The sequence below is a fragment of the Mycetomoellerius zeteki genome, unplaced genomic scaffold (assembly GCF_001594055.1).
Source record: "Mycetomoellerius zeteki isolate Tzet28-1 unplaced genomic scaffold, Tzet1.0 scaffold188, whole genome shotgun sequence".
In the NCBI taxonomy this organism is placed as follows: Eukaryota; Metazoa; Arthropoda; class Insecta; order Hymenoptera; family Formicidae; genus Mycetomoellerius; species Mycetomoellerius zeteki.
In genome coordinates, this window is record NW_017256836.1 from 900,636 (window position 1) to 921,313 (window position 20,678).

Here is a 20,678-nt window from a genome sequence, read left to right on the forward strand (position 1 = left end):
TGTCGGACTCGGAGGCACGCGCAATAGGACGACGGATGGAATGGAATAGAATGGAACGGAGCGGAGCGGAGAGTGGAGGAGAACATTATAAAGCGAGTCTTCGTACGTAGCGCACGGGTAACAATTACCCTAGCCGAGGGGCCTTACGTCACTGCAGCAGTGACCGTGGGTGAACGAGGGAAAGTCGGGTCCTCTACACGCTCCGCCGCGGACAATAGAGACGATTCGCCCGCTCCGCGCCGACTCATGCCGTGCGTGTGTCTATCCTCGATATAACGCTCACGCATACACATACCTACCTACGCGTGTATGTGGACGTTAATGAATGCGCTCATATATATCCCTCATCCCGATTTCAATCGTTCTCGTCTACGTGGAAGGCAGAATGAAACCACTACCACATTAAAACTGACTGAATTAGCCGCTGGAAATTCTCACCAAAGAGAAGGAATTTTTAATAACCACGTTAATTAATTTTAATTTCCCAAAAACAATTTATTCAGTTATATCTGATAAAAATGTAGCCCTATATTCGCTCCTGTCTGAAAATAAAACGCATTGAATTGTATACTGGGTGCCTCCATCTTCAAAAGAAATTATACATGCGAATAAATGTGTTTTTATTAATAATATATAAAATTAATTTAGAAGAACAATATACATATTTTATGTATGTCTTGCTATTTTTTTAAGACGCAAATGAAGTGTCAGAAGACCGGAAAAAAATTTGTCTTGGATACTTCACATGATATTTTGGCATCCACCCAATGCCTAGATATCGTATAAAATATCAAAGACAATTTTTTTCAGACTAAAAAATTTGGCAAGCTCTGACTGATATTTGTACGTATGACGCCAAAATGCTCCGGCTTGGCTGGTACCGTATGTACATGTCTTACGGACGTCGTCATTATAAAGCGACCAACACAGACACCCGTATAATAGACTCATTATTTCTGCTTGCTAAAGCACTGTTACGTTATGTATCACAGCTCTTCGAGGTCTCTAGTTCGACTCTCGCTTATCCTCGCTTTCGACCTCCTCGTGTTGGAACTGATGTATCGCTCTATTATTTAGAACTGAGTCGACTATATAATCTTTAATTGACTATTAGAATTCAGATAAATTCCGAGGTTCTTCGACGTTGTTAATATATTTAGCTTTGCTAATTGAACCGTTCTAAGTTACGCTCGTAATACCTCGAGACTTATTTCAATTTCAAATTGAAATAAGCAATAATATCAGTCGTTGGAAATTTTTTCAATTCATTTCTCAAGAACATACAAATTTTTTTCTGTATTCACGTTTCTTTCTTAGATATTATAACTCACAACGGAAAGAACGATTTTGAAAGACTCAAAATTTTACTGGATATATTATACATAGATCTGAAAACAATTTTATTGGACCATCAAAATACTTATGTTGGAAACTAAAAAATAATGTGCAATGCTGCAAAACATTTTGATATTCTAGTAGTTTGAGTTTCCAATAAAATTATTTTAATGGTCCAACGAAATTATTTTCAGATTTGTATCCAATAAAATTTTAGATCTTTCAACTAAAATCGTCTTCCGTGTATGATAACATTATCATAACATTATAACAACGTCGACGAACTTACAAGAACAAGATAAGGTCAGCTATATTCGATCATAACCTTCTCACCATTCGAATTTACAGACCTTACTACGTTCGACAGAAGGTAGTAGGTCCTTAGGCTGAATTTTATGGATATATCGACGGTGATAGCGCGTGCTATCCATGAAGACAAGCGTCGAGCTTGTCGCGTATTCATTACTTCGTGTCACGTATCGCGCGCACGTGCACGGATCTACAAACACGCGTAACGCGTAGATGTGAGCGTGCATATTATGCATAAATTAGCGACAACGAGCGCGGGGACAAGAGATCGAGAGAGGGTCGAATCCCTATGCGCGAAAGCGACACTCGTGTGGTTTTACAGCACACGCGGTATCCAAAAAAGGATCTGTGACGTCCATCGATAGCGTTTATGGAAGAGACGAGCGATTGGTCAGTCACGTCGGCGAATACAATGATTATTTGTTAATCAACCCTCGCGTTATAACTAGTGCCAATGAATTACGCGGCATTCTAATCGCTTCTATATCTTTTCTTTTCGTCATGTGCCGCGTGATGTCTTTTTGACCGTATTTTGCAAACAATTTTGATTACTCAATATTTTCTGTACATAAAAAAATCTTATAATAAAAGATATAATCTAAATTTTTTTGTTCTTTATTTTGTTGTAATTAACAAAAATTAAAAGATATGTATAGTCTTTATATTTAGAGTACCTTCTTTCAAACGTATTCTCTCGTACACATCATAGTCAATTACATATACAATTATATACATATATAAATAATAGATACCTAGATCTCGAAATTTCATTCATTCAACTTGAAATTTATACACATGAGATCTTAAAGTAAGAATTAAACCTTTATACTTGATTTCTCGTTTTTACGCTGAACGCCAGAAGCAGAGCAAATTGTATCTAGTTTCCTCAAACCGGTATCTTTAATATGCGACTATGGAGCTACGGGAAGCTTAATAAGTGCGGTAATAAAACCATATTAAAACCGCGACAGCGCGTTATCTCGAATGGCAGTTGGCGCGAACGAGAGCCCGCAATCTTCCGCGTCGCGGAATGATCTGTAATATACGGTGTTGCGTGAACGCGTGTTACTAGTGGCGTCATATGGTGCCCCGCTGCAGATATCTCGGGTAGAAAGATATATAAAGAAAGAGCGACTGTGCTTAGCAGGCTAGAAGTAGAAACTCACCTAGAGGGATGAAACGAATAGAAAAAGGAAGAAAGGGACGCGCCCGTGGGGGGAGGGGTAGTTGGCACAGGTTGTATTCATTCACTCGTTCATTCATAGTTCGTACACCGCCTCGAGGGTCTACAAAGCCTCTTGCTCATTCAGAACTCGTGACACGACCGTGTGGCACACGTGCGCACGTGTGCGTGCACGTACGTACACACGTGTATATATACGTTCTTTTTTTTTCGTCCTTTCTTTCCCGTTCGTGCGTATCGTCCTCCCCCTCTTCGTCGCCGTCGTTGTCGTCGTGGTTATCATCAAGGTTTTCGTACGCATACGCCGTGATGAACGGCGTAAGGTAAATATACGAACGGCCGGAAATAGAAAAGTACGTTCCTTCTCTGGTATAAGTGTCTCTCGCACACCGCAGAGATTCTATTTCTTTTTTTAAGAATTTTAACAGACTAGTCATTTTAGTTAGACTGGTATCAAAAGTAATCATTGTGTGCAAACGTTCATTAATAATCAATGCAAACGGTTATAATTTTTATTCTAATTATTATTTACTTCCATTTGCAGAATAAAAAGAGAAAGAAAACAGAAGAATATTCTTTCTCTTCGTTATTTATTAATATATTTTTTTTCTATTAAAATACAATACGTGGGTACACTGTTAAAAGTGTAGTGTTTAAAATGTTTCCATTTAAAACATCTTTGCAAAACAAAAGTTTAATAATAAAAGATACTTCAATTTTAAATGTTTTAGTGTTTTAAATCCAAATACATAGTGTTTTGTTTATTGTGAAAAGTTTAAAACTAAAACATCTTTAAGCGTTTAAAAAATGGAGACAAGAATAAAACATTTTTATATCTTATTTCTAAAATTAAACACTTCTTTTATATGAGTGTATCTTCTCACGCAAGATTGATTCTTGATATCTCCAAAATAAGATAAAATTACCTGTGAATATGAATATGAATATAGTGTAATACTTGAAAAATATACGCCACTGCGTCTCTTGATTTTTTCTTTTTATCTTCATCGCAAGTATTGCTTTACGTGCTATTTCGGAATGTTTATTATATAATAAATAAAATTATGTATTTTCAGTCGATGATCGAGATATATCTGATCATGTACATTTAGCATAATTATGAACATAAAAAAATATCATGTTAGGGGTAAACAAAAGGAGCGACGCGAGAAACGAGCGTAAAAGCGAGCAGGGGCTAGAAGGAGAAAGAAAGGGAGAGAGAAAAAAGCAGGAGCGATATTCGGAGCTCACGTTACAACCGGAAGTCGCTAGGCAGGACTGGTAGTAAAAGGAAAGGGAGGGAGACCTACCCCAATACCACTCCGGGCCGGCAAGATAGTTTTATAATGTCCTCGAGTACTCCTCCCTTAATGCACTCGTAAATGCACCCTCCTCAGAACCGCTTCACCACAGCATTGTTGCTCACTTCGAGAGCGTGTCTCGATTGAGAGGAAGAATCGCACAGATGTGAAGAAGAAAACCAGATCGTCTTGTGTGACTAGTTCGGTCGAAAATATACGTTATAATAGCGATTCTCTTTGCAGCAGATTTACTAAGATTTCGCGTGAACGGGAATTAAATATGGGAATTAACGGATGAAAGCCTTCTTATTTTGATATTGAATACAATTTTGTGATGTAATAAATTATATATTTTTCATTTACATTTGGTATTTATGAATAATAGAGGAGAAGGTGGTATTATGATCAGTGTATATATTGTGGCCTCTCTTAATATCTCCGCTATTATATAGCGAATCTTAATGATTACTTATGGAATTATTAGTTCAGTAGCTCGTCGTTACACCATGACGCTAATATTACCAATACTCAATAACCAGCACTTATTATAACGCATTTTTACTTTCAAGTATTTCGAAACGTTTCTGAGGTACACTTTAGTATTTAATTACACCTACTTCCTCATTTTTCTTAAACTTGAGCATATTATCACACGAATATATGTATTTTTGAGTGTGTTATTTGCTATTTAACATTTTATTTGACTATATAAGTATAATATATTTTGAGTTACACAAATTCAAACAATACCATGTCATTTTGCTAATGTGGTCTTCTGGATATTGATTATTCACGACCTCTTTTTTTAGGTTTTCATATTAAAATAATTATTTGATAATTAATTGTAACTCTACTGTTAATCTATAGTTCATCTTATGTGTACTATTTCTAGTACTGAGATTTTTAGTACTGAACAGCTATATGCAGAATTATATGCAGAAGTTATGTATATACATTCATTTGCATATATTTTAAAATGATTTTCTTTTTTGTTCATTTTGTAACCAAGTACTGTTTTCTAAACAAAACTAATATTTTAAGGCTATTTTTATGGAAGGCCACATTTTTATTAATAGTATCCTAAGTAATTAATATTTCGTAACTTTGAGTCCAGACTCGATTCAACAATATTTTAACAAATGTAATTGTCAAGTTTTAAACTTAAATATTGATTATTAACAAAGTTATTGTATAAAATGTAACTGGAGTGCCATAATACCACCTTCTTCTCTACTTTTTGAAAATATGTGTTGTAAGAAGATATCTAAAATTTACAACAAGTAAGAGTTTAATGCTTATAACAAAGCTGGATTTTAAATGCTTTAAATAATTTCTATGTGAATTTATATACTAAATATGTAGTCATTTGAACTGCGCACCAAATTGATTTTTCGGACTTATAAACGCAATTAAACTATAGTAATATTATTATAGTAATATCACAAATTAGATTGACAAACAATTTAATAATTTGATTAAGCATCCTATTAGATAGATGTTAATGTAATATCTAAAATTCTTACATCTATATATATTGGAATGTATAAACATTTCTAAACCTAAATGTAGATTAGTCTAATTTGGAAAAATTATGAATTACTATTGAATTGCTTGACTCCGATTGCTTGACTCGATCGATAATTTAATTTAAGGATTGGCTATTTTTCTTTAGATAATTATATTATCTAAATATTTACACATATACAAAAAGATTTATTTATTCAAAAATTAATTTTTTAATGATTTAAATAAGTTTCAGTATTTTTAATATTATTTTAAAATAAGAAAGATTGCCGCAAATTATAAATATACGTTCTCATCTCGATAAGTATAATATTTCTTTAAAATAATATTAAAAATACTAAGAGTCGTTTGAATCAATTAAAAGTTAGCTATATTTATATTCAAAAATTTTTAATTCCTCAAGAAAAAATTCAGTAACGAAACTATCTCGCGCCGATTCACGGAAGGCAGGATAAAATTTGCGGAGGCGCGACTATCGGTACGCTCGACGATTGATTACTCAGATCCTCGATCTCGAATAGAAAATAGAGACGACCGACGCAGTATCGGATAGGCCCGAAATGCGAGCAGTAACGAAGCGCGCGCGTTCTTATTGTGCGGCCCTCGTAAGTCCCATTACTATTGCCGCCGATGCTATACGAACCCGAGAGAGGCACGAGGCGTAGGGGAGTGAGCACTTCCGGTCCCCTCTGCATCACGTGCGAGACCGCCGCCGAACAGAGAAACCCCCGTTGCCTCGCCTCTCAACATCCGGTCTGTTGCGCGCCTCCACCTCCCCTCCGGTCACAGCCCCCTCTCAAAAATAGGCTAGGTCCTTCTCGACTCGCGTTGAACGCGTTTACCACCGCGACGGAGACGATCTAACGATCTGGCACGGTAAAATACGCGTAATCGGTGTCGGAACGTTTTGATCGCAACATTTCTTTTGTCTCTTATGTGCTGAAGGAAATAAACGAAAATACATTATGCAAGATTATACGTATATACTGACAAAAATGCTAAAATTTAATAAATCATTTGTTTGTATTTGGCACAATAGTGCCAACTAAATATTTACTAAATACAATAATATATTTATTTGGTAGGTATAAGGATTTAACTATTATTTCTTTTTATTAAGTAAATATTTATTTACTATAAATAAATGTTTAGTTGGCACTATTTTAATAAATATTTATTAAAATTTATTTTTTTTAAATTAATATTTTTTTTAGTGTAGATTTTTTTTATTCTATAAAATCATTAATTGTTTTAGAAATTATCAAATATTTTTTTAAATGTTTTTCAATGTCTGTTTTAATTTCTTTGACGGAAGTAAATAATAATGAAGACTTTACCGAGAGGAATATTTAAAGAATGTCAAATGTGCATTGTACAATGTGCGTTTGGTAATTATTTTATTAATTATCAAAATATATACATATATATTATATTTATATTATTTTTAATGAACAAAAATTATGAAGAATAACAATGTTGATGTCATTATACATTACGTTTTAGTAGCGACACTTTATTAATTAAAGTATATTATAGCAATCACGTAACGTTGACCTTTATGTATGTAAACGAGATGCATTATGTTTCATTCACCGTTATATAAATTAATATGCCATTACTAATTGGCCAATTATTAACGTGTTATGAGTTTATTATTTGCTGTTTCCCAATTGATAATTTCAACGTAATAATCAAATCGACGGGATATGTGGACTTTTTTAAACTTTTATTGCGATAGCTTATCACAAGCGCTTTGTGCGAATATTTTTCGTTATGCGACGACACATCGCGAAATCGCCCACATATTATCATTCTTATTATGAGACAATAACAAACGAGATACGTTATAAAAGTTGGCCCGTGATATAAAAGTTGTCATTTTTCTGATTCCTTTATTATTATCGTTGTAATATTAGTCTCATTATTATATTTTTATTTCGTTTTACTTTTCCAGCAGAGGTTTTAAGAATGTTTACGTACCCTTTCACACAAAGGATTTCTGATAACAGACAAAAATATTTTGTCTGATAACAGACAGAAATATACTTAATCTTATCGCAACTATACAGTTGAAAATAAAACAATATTAAGATTAGATCAACAATAATTTGAGTTTTCACTCATTCTTATACGCCCACAGTAAATCTTTATATTATAATGCACGATAATGCCACGATAATATTTTGATACGAGAAATCGATGTTTAAGATATTTTCTTTTAAATTTAAGAATAAAATATATAATAATTTTCTCTTTAAGAATAAAATATTTCTCTGTTAACAACAAATATGATTGTCGATCGTACTTTATGATCGAAGAGTTATTGCATTTATAGATCCGGAAATCTTTTCTATGAATGTGAATAATGAGTAATTTTATGTTTACTTAGTAATAGTAACAGATTTTAAGTAAAAGATATCGAGATAATGAATGAACAAATAAGTTTTGTATACATCGTTCATTTGCAAAAACAATTAAAAACGGTCTTTCGAAAAATAAGTTTGATTATTTTGAATCATTAAAAAATTTTGTAATATTAATTTTAAAATGCAATTTTGATGCAATAACTAATTATAGAGGAATAAAAGTATGCTCTTTTTTCTTTTCGCTCTTTTTCTGTAGGCAACTCAAGAATGAGAGTTTATATCGTTATTATGGCAAATGATCGATACGTGAATAGCTGAATACCGTAAAATATTCAACGTAAAATTTTTCAAAACATGACGCATGTGTCAAAATTCAAATTAAGCAATACGAGAATCGCATTTTCCTTATTTAAATAAAAAAATCGGAGATCATGAATTAGATATTGTCCATCATCGACGATTGCGAAATCCGAGTGAATGAAAGGAATAAGTGTCGAATACAAACGTAATACGACGGAATACCGGCAACGCGATGACGATGATGATGATGATGACGGCAACGGTGGCAGCAGGTGGTTGAAGCTTCGAGGGGGCGTTTTGCGATCTCCCTTCCTCTCGCCTCCCTCCCCCTCCCCTCGAAGCCCCCGGTACCTCTCCCCCTTGTCCACCCCCTTGAGCAAGCGGCCAGGTTTTCTATCTCGTGCCCCTCCATTCAACAGCAGCCCCACTCGGCAGGCTCGTGAACTCCCACCTTCCACCACCATCGTGCGGCACCAATGCGACACCGAGACAGCCGTGCTAGACGGTAGAGCTTGTGGCTGTGGGGCCCCTGCGGGCAGAGGGGGAGGAAAATGCGATGGAGGATGAAAGGGACGAGACGCGGAGCGGTAGGGACGGAGCCGCGGAGCACCGTAGAGCGGAAACGGCGCGGCGCTTCGTCACAGTGACACGCGCGCTCGCGTCAAGTGGAGGAGTGCGCGCGAGGAGTGGCACGCAAGAGAGAGAGCGATCTCCTGCGACCGCGTCTGCTCGACGTCTCTCTGCCGACCGTTCGGCGTCCGTTCCAGAGTGACGAGGCATAATTTTACGACGGTGATACCTCACCATTGAAGGATCACTCGCGGATGGATTCGCGAATCGTAGGAAAGTCGATTGAACGAGGAGCACTCGCGAGAGCGAATTCGCGATTGTGAATCGTTGCTTGAAGGATACTCTCGAGAGATTCGACTCGAGTCTCGACCCTGAGTCTCCTCGTGGGAACTGTACACGCAGTGTGTGATTAAAGGATACCTTTTTAATTGAAAGAGTTTCAAAATCAGTTCGTAGAATAGAACGTGGGGATACGGCTAGAGAATTTAATTTGATCTTGATTGTGGAACTGAATGTAGTGAATAATTAGTAATCAGTGAGGAATATCTGGAAGACTAAACTCAGTTCTGTGAGCGGATCTGAACGTGGTAAATGATTGAGGGAATTATCTGGGAGGATATCAATCTCGGGTCTGTCAGTGGAGAACCGAGCGTGGTGTATAATTAGGAGGACATTTTGAAAATTAAAGCTAATTGTGGAACTATGAACACAGTGAACTGTTAATCGGAGAATACGATTTTATTCCGATTGAGGAACCGAGCGTCGTGAGCGAAGGTGGGATACCTGAGGACTACTAAATTCAGCTGCGCGCAGCTGAGTCAACGAAAAAGGACAGAGAACCGATGCGGGGAGACACCTGTTGCGTCGTTCCACGGCTAAGCGGCAAAATTCTCCACGCAAGAGGGAATTGAAGTTTTTTCTTCCGGAGTAACGTCGGAGAGAGAAAAAAAGAGAGGAAGAGATTGTCCATTGATCATCGAAGTCTCTCGGTTCCCCGCCAAAGATTCTCGTCGACGCGCCACACGTCGCTTCGGAGAGTCTATGCCGCCCACGAGTGGAGTGCCGCAGCAAGAAATCGTACGACGCGAGGAAGATCGAGAGGAACGCCGTCGCCGTCGTCGTCGTCGTCGTCGTCGTGATTGCGACGACTGTGTTACAACGTCGTGCTATCATGCGCAACGTCCCGGTGGACGGTGTCAACGGCGTGTCATAAAGCCGCACGCGGAATAATCCGGATGCTCGCACGTTCGTCGTCGTCGAGGAGTGACCAACGTCGTCGTCGCGCAGGACAATCGAAGGCGACGTCACGGCGGGCGTCGTGAGCGTCGGGACGTCGCGGCCTTCGGGGCAGGCGCCGGGCATAATAGTCGACGCGTACGCGAACGGCGGCGACATCAGCGCGTTAACGACCGGCAGCGGCAGCAACAGCAGAAGCAGCAGCAGCGGCAGCGGCAACGGCAACGTTAACGCCGTCGCATCTTCGGAAATGGTGCTCCAGATGCTGGACACGCTGATGACAGGCCACGAACCGTTCTACGCCGATTATCCCGCGTACCAGGAGGCGGAGCCTCTCACCGGCCATCATCCACATCATCAACATTCCCATCAGCACGCGATCACTCGCAGCAATACCAGCGTGGTGCCGCCGGTCTCCTTGGACGCGACCACCCACACGCCAGGTATCTACCTTGCGGATTTTGACTCCAAGATTTTCAAGTCGGCGTAAGAATATTTAGCGGAAGGTATTTAATCACGGATTTTAGGCGACAAACAGCATCGCAACAAGATACTTTATGAAGAAAGTATAACATTGATTTTAAAAAGTAAAACGATGTGACAAGATTTTTATATATGAATCTATTTCTAAAACTATAATACGTCATTTACGCATTCAATCGCAGATTTCAATTCCTCGTCTAAAGTGTATGAAAAAAAAACGACTGATTATTTACTAAACAGGGCTATATTATACTAATTACGAAGGAAAATGAATTTACGTAAATACGTTTTTTTCCTAAAGCGATTAATTTTTGAAGCGTAATTATTTTATGTCATATTTTCACGTAATATACAGCAATATTATTATCTTTCGCAACCACACACTTCACGGATTTAAATTCAAGTAAAATCTACGTAAAATATACGTCTGGAATAGAAATTATCGCGCTTTATATTTGGACATCGCAACAAATCCAACCAAAATGTCAATCAATATCTATTACTTAAGCGGCTTTGTGGTTTCAGTCTGGCGATGTTATCGAGCGATTGCCCCTCACTATGAGGTTAAGTGTCGGAGCATATGTATAAGAAGACAGAATTATTTGTGCAAATTATGTGCCAACTCAGACGATACTAAAATTCTAATAGTTTTCAACCTTCTAAGAGATGAGACATCTATTAATTTTTATTCGAGCGCTAGTCGGACAAAATAATAATTTTCTAATATACAGGGTATTCCATAATTCACTCGACAACACGCATGGGCAGATAGAGCGGACTAAATTGAGTCGAAAAGTCCTCTACCATTTTGCAATTTTCGCAATAGTTAACAAGATATTAATTACTAAAAATTGCCAAATATTGGTCTTTAATAATTTTTTTTTCAAATACTATTAACTTCACAAAAAAAACTACAAGAGACAAAAATTGCTTACTTTCTTCTCATAGAACTTTAAGAACTTTTTATCAACTTTTTAGTACTGCATTTTCTTATTTTTGCCAACATGAGAAAATACGGTATTAAAAAATTCTGAAAAAATTCTCAGAACTTTATGAGAAGAAAATAAACAATTTTTGTCTCTTACAGTTTTTCTGTAAAGTTGATAGTATCGCGTAAAGGAGCAATGTCTCACGCCAAGTTTTAGCGCCGAGACACAACCGTGTCTCCAGATTTGAGAAAAAAATTATTGAAGACCAATATATATTTTTATTTTTAGTAATTAATATCTTGTTAACTGCGAAAATTGCAAAATGGTAAAGGACTTCGATTCAGTTTAGTCCGCTCTACCCACGAGCGTTATCAGGTGAATTACGGGGGACCTGTATAAGAATAGAATTTTTGCAAAATTATATTCGAGGATTCATTGAACTCCGTGCAATTTTGCGAAAATTACTCTGTAGTAATTAAAAACCAAATAATTAAAATGACTTCTTATTATCATATTATTAAAAGACATTTGCTAGATTTAAAATTGAAAGTAATATCACTATGCAGCGATTAAATTTCGTTCTCTCGGAAAAGATTTCTGATAATGAGATTAAAAATATTCTTGACGTATTTTTTATCGCAGTATATAAAAATAAAATAATAATCTAACATTTAAAATAAATATTTATTCGATGTTATCGCAGGTAACGATATCAGTAATGTGCACGTTACTGACATAATAATATTTGATACGAAACAGATATTCAAGATCATTTCTAGATTTACGAATTTTCCATTTAAGAGTATTCTTAATGGAAATGTTTCTCTATTAACAATGAGTATGATGATTGTCCTTATATCGACTTTATTTTTATGATAGATCAAAGAATATTTTTTTACACAGTAAAATGATATTTATAAGTTTGTCCGACATCGACTTGGATTAAACATTAGGTCAAGGCCATATATTTATAATTCGGAATGCATTACCGATACAACAAGAATATACTTTTTTAGCCCAATGTTTTTGCAGCAGTATAAGAAATGTTCTCATAAATCATCAATTATATAAGTTCTTTATTTCTAAAAAGAGGAACTAATAATAAGAGATTTTGATATCTCTTATTATCCATGACGTTGCAGCTTAATTTGGCAAACCTCTTCTTTCGGTATTCTCGCGAGTCTCTCGACAAAAACGATCTCGGTAAAGTCGATCCCGCGATTTGTGCGATTTATTCTACGACGGACTGATATATCACAATTATAACATTCGGCTATCTGCATAATGGTCCGTAACTATATCGTTACTTCGAACGTAAGGATCTTTTGTTCGCGATGCACGTCCCTCGTCCTTCCCCGTTAAGGTGTGGCCCTCGTTAAGCCAGCAATAAAGCGTATCGCGCAAGGTCTCGGCGGCACACGCTTGGGAGCTCAAGTTACACGCTTCGGATGCGTCGAATTGCAGCAGGCTTGGAGATAAAAACCGCATCAATGTTATACGCTTTAAACGACACGAAGATATCGGTGCCACGGTTCATAAAGCTAATTAACTCAACCTCGCTGTCGCTCTGTCACGCCAATTTCTCTTATTCACGTGATAAGCGGCAACGAAGTGCGATCGTAAACCGCGCAATTTATATTCGCAGGTTTATTTATGTTCTTTTATTACTCAGATTAAGTAGTGAATTTTTGATTGCTTGAATTAATTAATTAATTACTGAAATTGTTAAAATCTCTTTGAGAGATTTTGACATATTATTCATACGTTTATTGAATCGTGGAAAAAATTAGGTATTCATGATCGATCGAATATCAAGTCTAAAGCCTATCAAAATTTACGCACACGTTCAGAAGTCATAACGTTATGATTTTTTAGTTATTCTAAACACATCTGAACGTTCGTCAGTATCGTCTCAATATGATTCCTAGATCATTAATCATTGACAAGGAGAACGACTCTCATTTACGATGACGTCTAGAAAAAAAAATAGAATATTTCTGCTTTGAAAAGACGCAATTAAGTAGTATTTATTTTCTATATTACAATACATTAGTTATTTAAATATAACGGTATACATCAACAATCGCGTCTTGAAAATTGTATGTTTAAACAAATTCTTTCTGGAACGTCCTCTCTTCGTCCATATGAATCAACAATTCCTGCCGGTTTACTTGGTCTTTGTTAACACTAACTATTTTTTATCCTGTCCGGTCCTTCGATCTGATTATTTTTCTTAATACCGATAATTAATGATCTATAGAAACGGTTGAAGCGAGCGAACGCTTCTCTTCTCGTAACGCGCGCGATTATGTAGATGCCTTCGTCTGGCATACGTGCGTGCGTGTGCACGTACACGCGCGTGCACACAGATGTACTCGCGGGGTAGGTAGAGTGTGGGAGAGTTCGCAGGTCACCGGTCTAACGAACAATGCGCGATTTCGTTGTGCCGTCGTCGTGGACGACTTTTTTACGAGCCGTGCTCATCACGCGTCTCCCTGTACATTCTGCGTGTCTGCGCGACACTCGCGTGTGCGTGTGTACGTGTGTTTCGAGTAAAAGGAACGATTCACGACCACGACAGGTATAAAACTCGTAGACTTGGAACGCCGCGCCAGGAGAAAGAGTGGCGTCGGTTTCGCCGCGGTCTTTATATTGTTGTGTATACGCGATAGGTAGATGAAGATAAAGCGAACACGGTCGTTACTTTCGTTTTAACGCGATTGTGAGTTCGTTAACATTTTCCCGCTGGCATATTGCTCTAACGGCGTCGTTATTTTTATACGAAAAGTTTCTTCGTTAAGCTGTATACGTGAGGAGACCGCATTACAAAATCCATTACGCGTGCCATTAGCTAAATAGAATACTTGTTTTTGTTAAATTTTGCGTCACGTTGAATTCGTTAACATTCAAATTTATTCGCACGAATCGGAATAGTAAATAATCCCTTCTCACACGATCAACGGTCTTATTATGAACTCAACGCGTTTTTTCTAAGCGTGCGTAAAAAGCATTAATTTCCTTTTTTAATTGAAGAGATAATATTCATTTGTATCACAATATACTGATACTTTGAAACGTGCTGTTATACTTTGTAACACATTGAGTTCATTGATAGGCACAGATGTCAGGCGCATAAAAATAAGAGATGACGCCTTCATAGATATGTATATATAAGAGAGAGAAACTCACATTATTGTTTATTATTGATATGTTCAACTTTCCTTTTTCGAAATCATTTCTTTTTGCGTAACGTCGACTCCAATTAGTATCTTTCATCGTAAAAGATCCTAACAAAATCACAGACTTTTTAAATGAGTCCAAGATTTCGGATATGTGACTCCAAGTGGCGATCTACCGATTTCGCCTAACGAGACAAGAGTCACGGATCCTGATGTGGGTCGCAGCCGCGAGTTCTTCGGTCGAAGATAATAACCTTCTGGCGAGTCGAGAACATTCGTGAGGCAGGTTTTAATTTTCAAGAGGCCGCCGGGCTGCGGCGGTCTCTCCTTTTTCTTCTCTCTCTCTCTTTCTCTAGTAGTCTGCCTTAGCAAACAGCAGCTGTGTACGCCGACCGGGCGTTTCATTCGATTTGGCACGTGCCACGAGACTGCTGCCGCCGCGTCGCCGTCGCCGTCGCCGTCGCTGTCGCTGCTCCTGTTACTGGCCGCCGCCGCCTTCATTGCTCACCGTTACTGGTCGCCTAAGCGACCGGCGGTTCTGGCAGTCCTCGGCACCTGTTTCACAGCTGATATGCGGCTGCTGCTACTTTTACCCGCCCGATATACCATAGCCCGACTGTGCATCATCCCTTTACGTCCTCGCTTTCTCGCAACGGCTTCCCCCTGCTTCGAAATACACTCCTCGAGACGTCGTAGCTGCTGAAATTTCCTCGTCTGTTGATCTATTAATTAACGAACGTTCAGTCTGCGTCATTGAGTTGGGTAGAAAGAGCTATAATTTAAGTAGATGGGAAACATATTTTACGAAAAGGAAATATTTTCAAGACTTTATAACCATTTGATTATTTTTAATTTAATTTAGAAATTTTGTTTGTAATTTAGTAGTTGGCCGTATTTTTGTTTGAATAGAAAGTGTTTTAAAAATTTACGTTTTAAAATATTGAAATTTATTTTTTTGTAATAATATCAATTTATTTATTAAAGAGCAATTCAAATTATACAATTATTGAAATGTCGAACTTCGAAAATCGATTCGTCATTACACGTCATTTCTTGCTACAAGGATAACAAGTTAAACGTGTGTATAATTACGTTAACAATTTAGCTTATGAAAATAACTGTCACAAATGATTATGCCTTTAAAAATAGCTACTTCATTATGCCAATTGGTCATGAAACTATGTTAATTGTAATATTTGTAATGTAGTTGCGTACGCAGCATTTGTAGTTGCAAAACAATAATAATAGTAACTTGTAATTGCAATTGTTATCTTTCGATAAGGAGAAAGTAAACTTTTTTTTTATATAAAAGTTTTTTACTTGGTCCTTATTCCAATATGCATTTTTAGGCATTATATCTGATATTATATCTGAAATTCTAAACGACGACTGATTTTAGTAGAAAACAGAGAAAGAGAGAGAGAGAGAAAGCCATGCTTCTGTGTGTGCAGCGTGAGGGCCAGCTTCAGGCTGCACTCCCACGCTCATCGTCCATGAAACACGGGGTGCGAGGTGCAGCTACTACACGCGAGCCTCGCAGGTGTACTTAGAATATGCAGGGTCTGTCCCTACGGCCCTATTAACGACGCCACGGTCGCCACATGGACACGGGAATTATGAGAAAACAGAAGGGGCTTCGCAAGTAATTATTTCTACGGGAAAGCGCGTTCAAGACGCTCGGCAATGCAATAATCGTCAGACGAATTCTCGATATCTTTTGGGTAATTGCGTCACATCAGCTGTCACATTTGAACATGACTGTGCAACGAAAAGCAACTGGACTTTTTTTTGGTATAGCGAGCCTCAAGATTAAATTCCCAAATGATCTGTAATCTCATACGAAATCTTTTATATCCTCCTACAATTTTTTTATAGATTTAGATAAAAGAAAGCAGGAAAAATGTTACTATAATATAATAGTTTCACGTGTAAAACGATACGGTTAGACAATAATTCTTTCATAAATCTTTTAATTTTAATGATTAATGAATTTTAACATAGAATAATATAGATTTATATTTTTCATAATTTATATACATTATTTTCATAATTTTTTATGACGTCAGTGACTGAATAAAATCTTATGATATTTCCTGAAAGCATATATAATATTGCTATCTCTTCTTTCATACTTTCATTATTAACACTGTTATTTAAGTTTGATTTTATGTATAACATATTTTTTTTAAGTGTAATGCTCGCTAGAAACTGATCTTTAAAGCTGGTTCTACGGGTTCTTCCCTCTCCGTAATTACGTTCAATTAAACACAGCTAAGCAAAATTAACGATACGTGGCCGGTGCGACACTTGTGTGGCGGGACTCACCTGTTTTTTTGCTCGTTATTAAAACGTAAGTGTGGGAATGTGGGGTGGCGACGCGTCACATGTGCGATAAAACGCTGTCGTTTTGACATAAAAGTTGGTGAATTATGATAATTCGTCGCAGTCTCTTGCCCGCATTTCATCGCGTTTTACGTATTACGAACAAAAGACTAATTCTAGCGAGTGCGTTAATCGCATCGACTAAACTGTTTATACCATGTAAGTGTGAAGGAGAAAGAGAGATATGTAATAAGCATAGCAGGGCTCAACAGGCCTAACAATCCTGACAAGCCACCTGGCTTCGCCTTAACAGATAAAACATGTTGAGCGTCACCTGCCTCTTATTGACGCTGCATAAATCCTAGATAAATTGAAATTAATGACTCCATTTGCTGCAGCGTTATATCAAAGAATTTGAGCGACCTCACGTTTTATTCAATCTAATTTGAATTTAATAACAATTACAGAGCGACTGATAAATTTTCAATTAAAAACATATATGTATTTTAATTGATCCGCGTTTGTTTTTCGCTCGTTTCAGTTTATTTTGTGTTCTTGACGAATATAATAGCGAATGTTTAGCTTAAGAATTGGATTGTTTGTCAAAGTGGCGGTTAAATTTACTCATTATCCGTCATTATTTTGTGGCTTTATTTTTATTCTTCATTGCCATTGTTATATTTAATTTTCCAATTGACTGTATTTAGACCAGCATTAAAATAATTAGCGTGAAACGTAAGAAGCTCGAGTAGCGAATACGCGATAAGACAGGTTATTCGACCAATTTCCGATTGCCTTCTTGTGTGATTAAATAAACCCCTGGTTTTTCTTATCTTTTTTTAGAGTTTGATAAAAATTTTTTAAATACCTACTCGAAACGCGTTCTAAAACTACAAAATAGGAATCTCATTGTCAAAATAATCATGTTTGAAAACGATTTCTTCGAAATTACATGAATTAAGAAGCTATATAGAAATTATACCGTTTCTCTTTATATGTAGACAAGATTTAAGATAATTTTTACGCCGAAAAAGGTCTGGTAATAGCTATCAATGTTAAGTGAAATAATTCCAATCAAATGTTGGGTTAATATAACCAAAAATAATTTTATTTTTCTAAATATTTAGTAAGTATTACCAAACGCTTGATTATATTATGACGTTTAGTAATACATACTAAATATTAAGAAAAATTATTTTTGATTATATTAAGCAATATTTAATTGAAATTATTTCACTTAACATTGGTAGCTATTACTAGAATATTTTCAATATATAATGTATAATATATAATGTATAATATATAATGTATAATATAATGCGTTTATTTTCACGCGCATGCCAATGCAATCTCTATATTACAAAGCTTTATAATTTATATAATTCATTATTTACGACTGCTATTGCAATGTATAATGCAATAACAGATAATTATCTATTTGCTTTATATATGGAACAAAATATTTTTATTTAGTTTGCGCAAACCAAAAAATAAACATGGAATCAAATTTATGTTGTGAAAATAAAAAATAATTTTAATAAGCGTTCACAAAAAAACGAATCCCTCAGAAAATAAGCATTCCCAAGGGCTGCTTGAAGACTGTGTCGTGCTTTTATCAGCGATAGAAATGCAATTTACGTTTAAAAAAAAATATAAATTACTTAAGTCGTGAAGTTCAAGTCTCAAGTGTCACAACGTGGAGATCTCATTCTGAGACTGACACGCATCATAACAATTCGTTAATTCGGCGATCGTAATGTGTGACGGCGATTTGAATGCCGTACGAGTGCGGAACTTCAACTTCAGCCTCGCGCAGTATCCGAACTCTCTCTCGCGCGATCGTAGAACGGAAGTCGAGGATAGGCGGAGTTCGTTCGGACCAATCATCGAGATACGCGCCGCCCACGTGTCAGCGGTGGTTCCTCCCTGCGGAGTGTCGGACTGCTGCGAAGCGAGATGCGCGGTGACGCAGCATCGTCCCTTATCCGTGGTCGTCGGGACGCTTCTGTGATGATTTTGAAAATAAAAAAAGTGAGAAAAAAATAAAGAGATATTATACATAGTAAAACAAGGCATTATAGAGATTTTGAAGAAACGCTGAGAAAATAGGATATTATTCGGAATACTGATAAGATTAGAGTATCATTCACTTCAAAATAAATATGGATCGTATAAAAAAAAATAATATAAAAACATTACATTTTTGAATAGAGCTTTTTTAATCCTCAATCTGATTCAGAACCGATAGGAATATAATTGTAATCGTAAGTGTTGCAATATCCACGACGAATCATTCTTTTAATATCAGGATTGTAATAAGTATACTAAGAGAAATAATTTTGTTGTAGGAACAAATCAAGGGTAAACAAATGTGATATTTATTAAGAAAATGATCAATTAGTTATTGCAAACGCGGAAGCAAACTATATGGAATCTAACCTATCTTTTGAGTAGATTTTAGGCTCGTCTACATGAAAATCGTAGACAATCATGGGGTCTTAAGTCTTTCGAAGTAAACTGACCAATCACAGTCAAGTATAAGGAGAATACTCGACTATTGAGAATTGAAATTTCGTACGATTTGAGATCTTACAACTTCTATATATATTACTAATAATTTGTTGCTATAACAGACTAGCAGCAATCACAACAAACCAATTTGTTGTCACATATTTACAAATCACTTGTTAAAGGTACTGATTAAGGCTTGTTAAATTAACAAAATCCTTTCTGCAGTAATGGATAAATTAACTAATTGTGATTCTCTATCTTCTTGTGCATTTTACGGACAGACACATAGATGTATATTGAAAGTAAATGAACCAAATTTGACATGTTTGATAATCAGACTGACTAATTTTTTGTCATATTTATTAAAACATTGTAATGTAGAACGAATTATTCCTTTCAATTTGCAGGCGGCTACAATCACCTGCGCAGTCCCGTGTGCCAAGACGAAAGTCAAAGAGACGAAACGTCGCCTCCACCTCACAGCCATAGCACTCAACCACCGACCTCTCACTCTAGTACCCCTAACAGTAATAACAACAATAATAATAACAACAATGCCAACAACGCGTACATCCATCTAAGGAATTTAAATCAGCTCAAAACGGAATGTAAGTGTCTTACTTATATATGTCTAGTATTACGTGTGCAGATATTTCGTTTTTTTAAGTTTCTGTAGAATTTATATTGGAAACACGTTTTTACGATCTTTATTCACGAAACACATTTATCCTAAATAAATCATAAAACATAGACATGATATCAAATCCCAGAAGTATCTTTCTTTTTAAGAGATAACATACAGCATAATAACGCGAAATTATTTTTTTTATAAAATTTGCTTATTGAAATTTTTTATGTGCATCATGCTCTCTGACTAAAATATATTGTCAATTTTTCTGAACACAATGACTATATTGAAGTTATTGTTAAAATAATATATAATTTATATCTTTGCTCATTCTTACTGTTACGTCTCTGATGGGGGCTTGAGGATTTTGGATACATCAGTAGAAACGAATTCGTAAAAATACGCCTAATTTCGTGTAATTTCGGAATCCGAATGAGAAGCGTCCATAGTGGAAGGGATAACATGAGTTCCAACATGCTCCAACATGCTCCTACCATAGCTT

At 36.4% G+C, this 20,678-nt stretch overlaps 1 protein-coding gene across 4 annotated transcripts in view; it reads left to right on the forward strand.

Moving 5' to 3' along the window:
• Positions 1 to 20,678, forward strand: part of pnt (ETS transcription factor pointed) — a 117,191-nt gene that overhangs the window by 90,119 nt on the left and 6,394 nt on the right. For all 4 annotated transcript variants that reach the window (XM_018446779.1, XM_018446778.1, XM_018446781.1 and 1 more), the window contains one exon: positions 19,956 to 20,156. In XM_018446779.1, the coding sequence (XP_018302281.1) occupies positions 19,956 to 20,156 (201 nt within the window). The remainder of the gene's footprint in view (positions 1 to 19,955; positions 20,157 to 20,678) is intronic.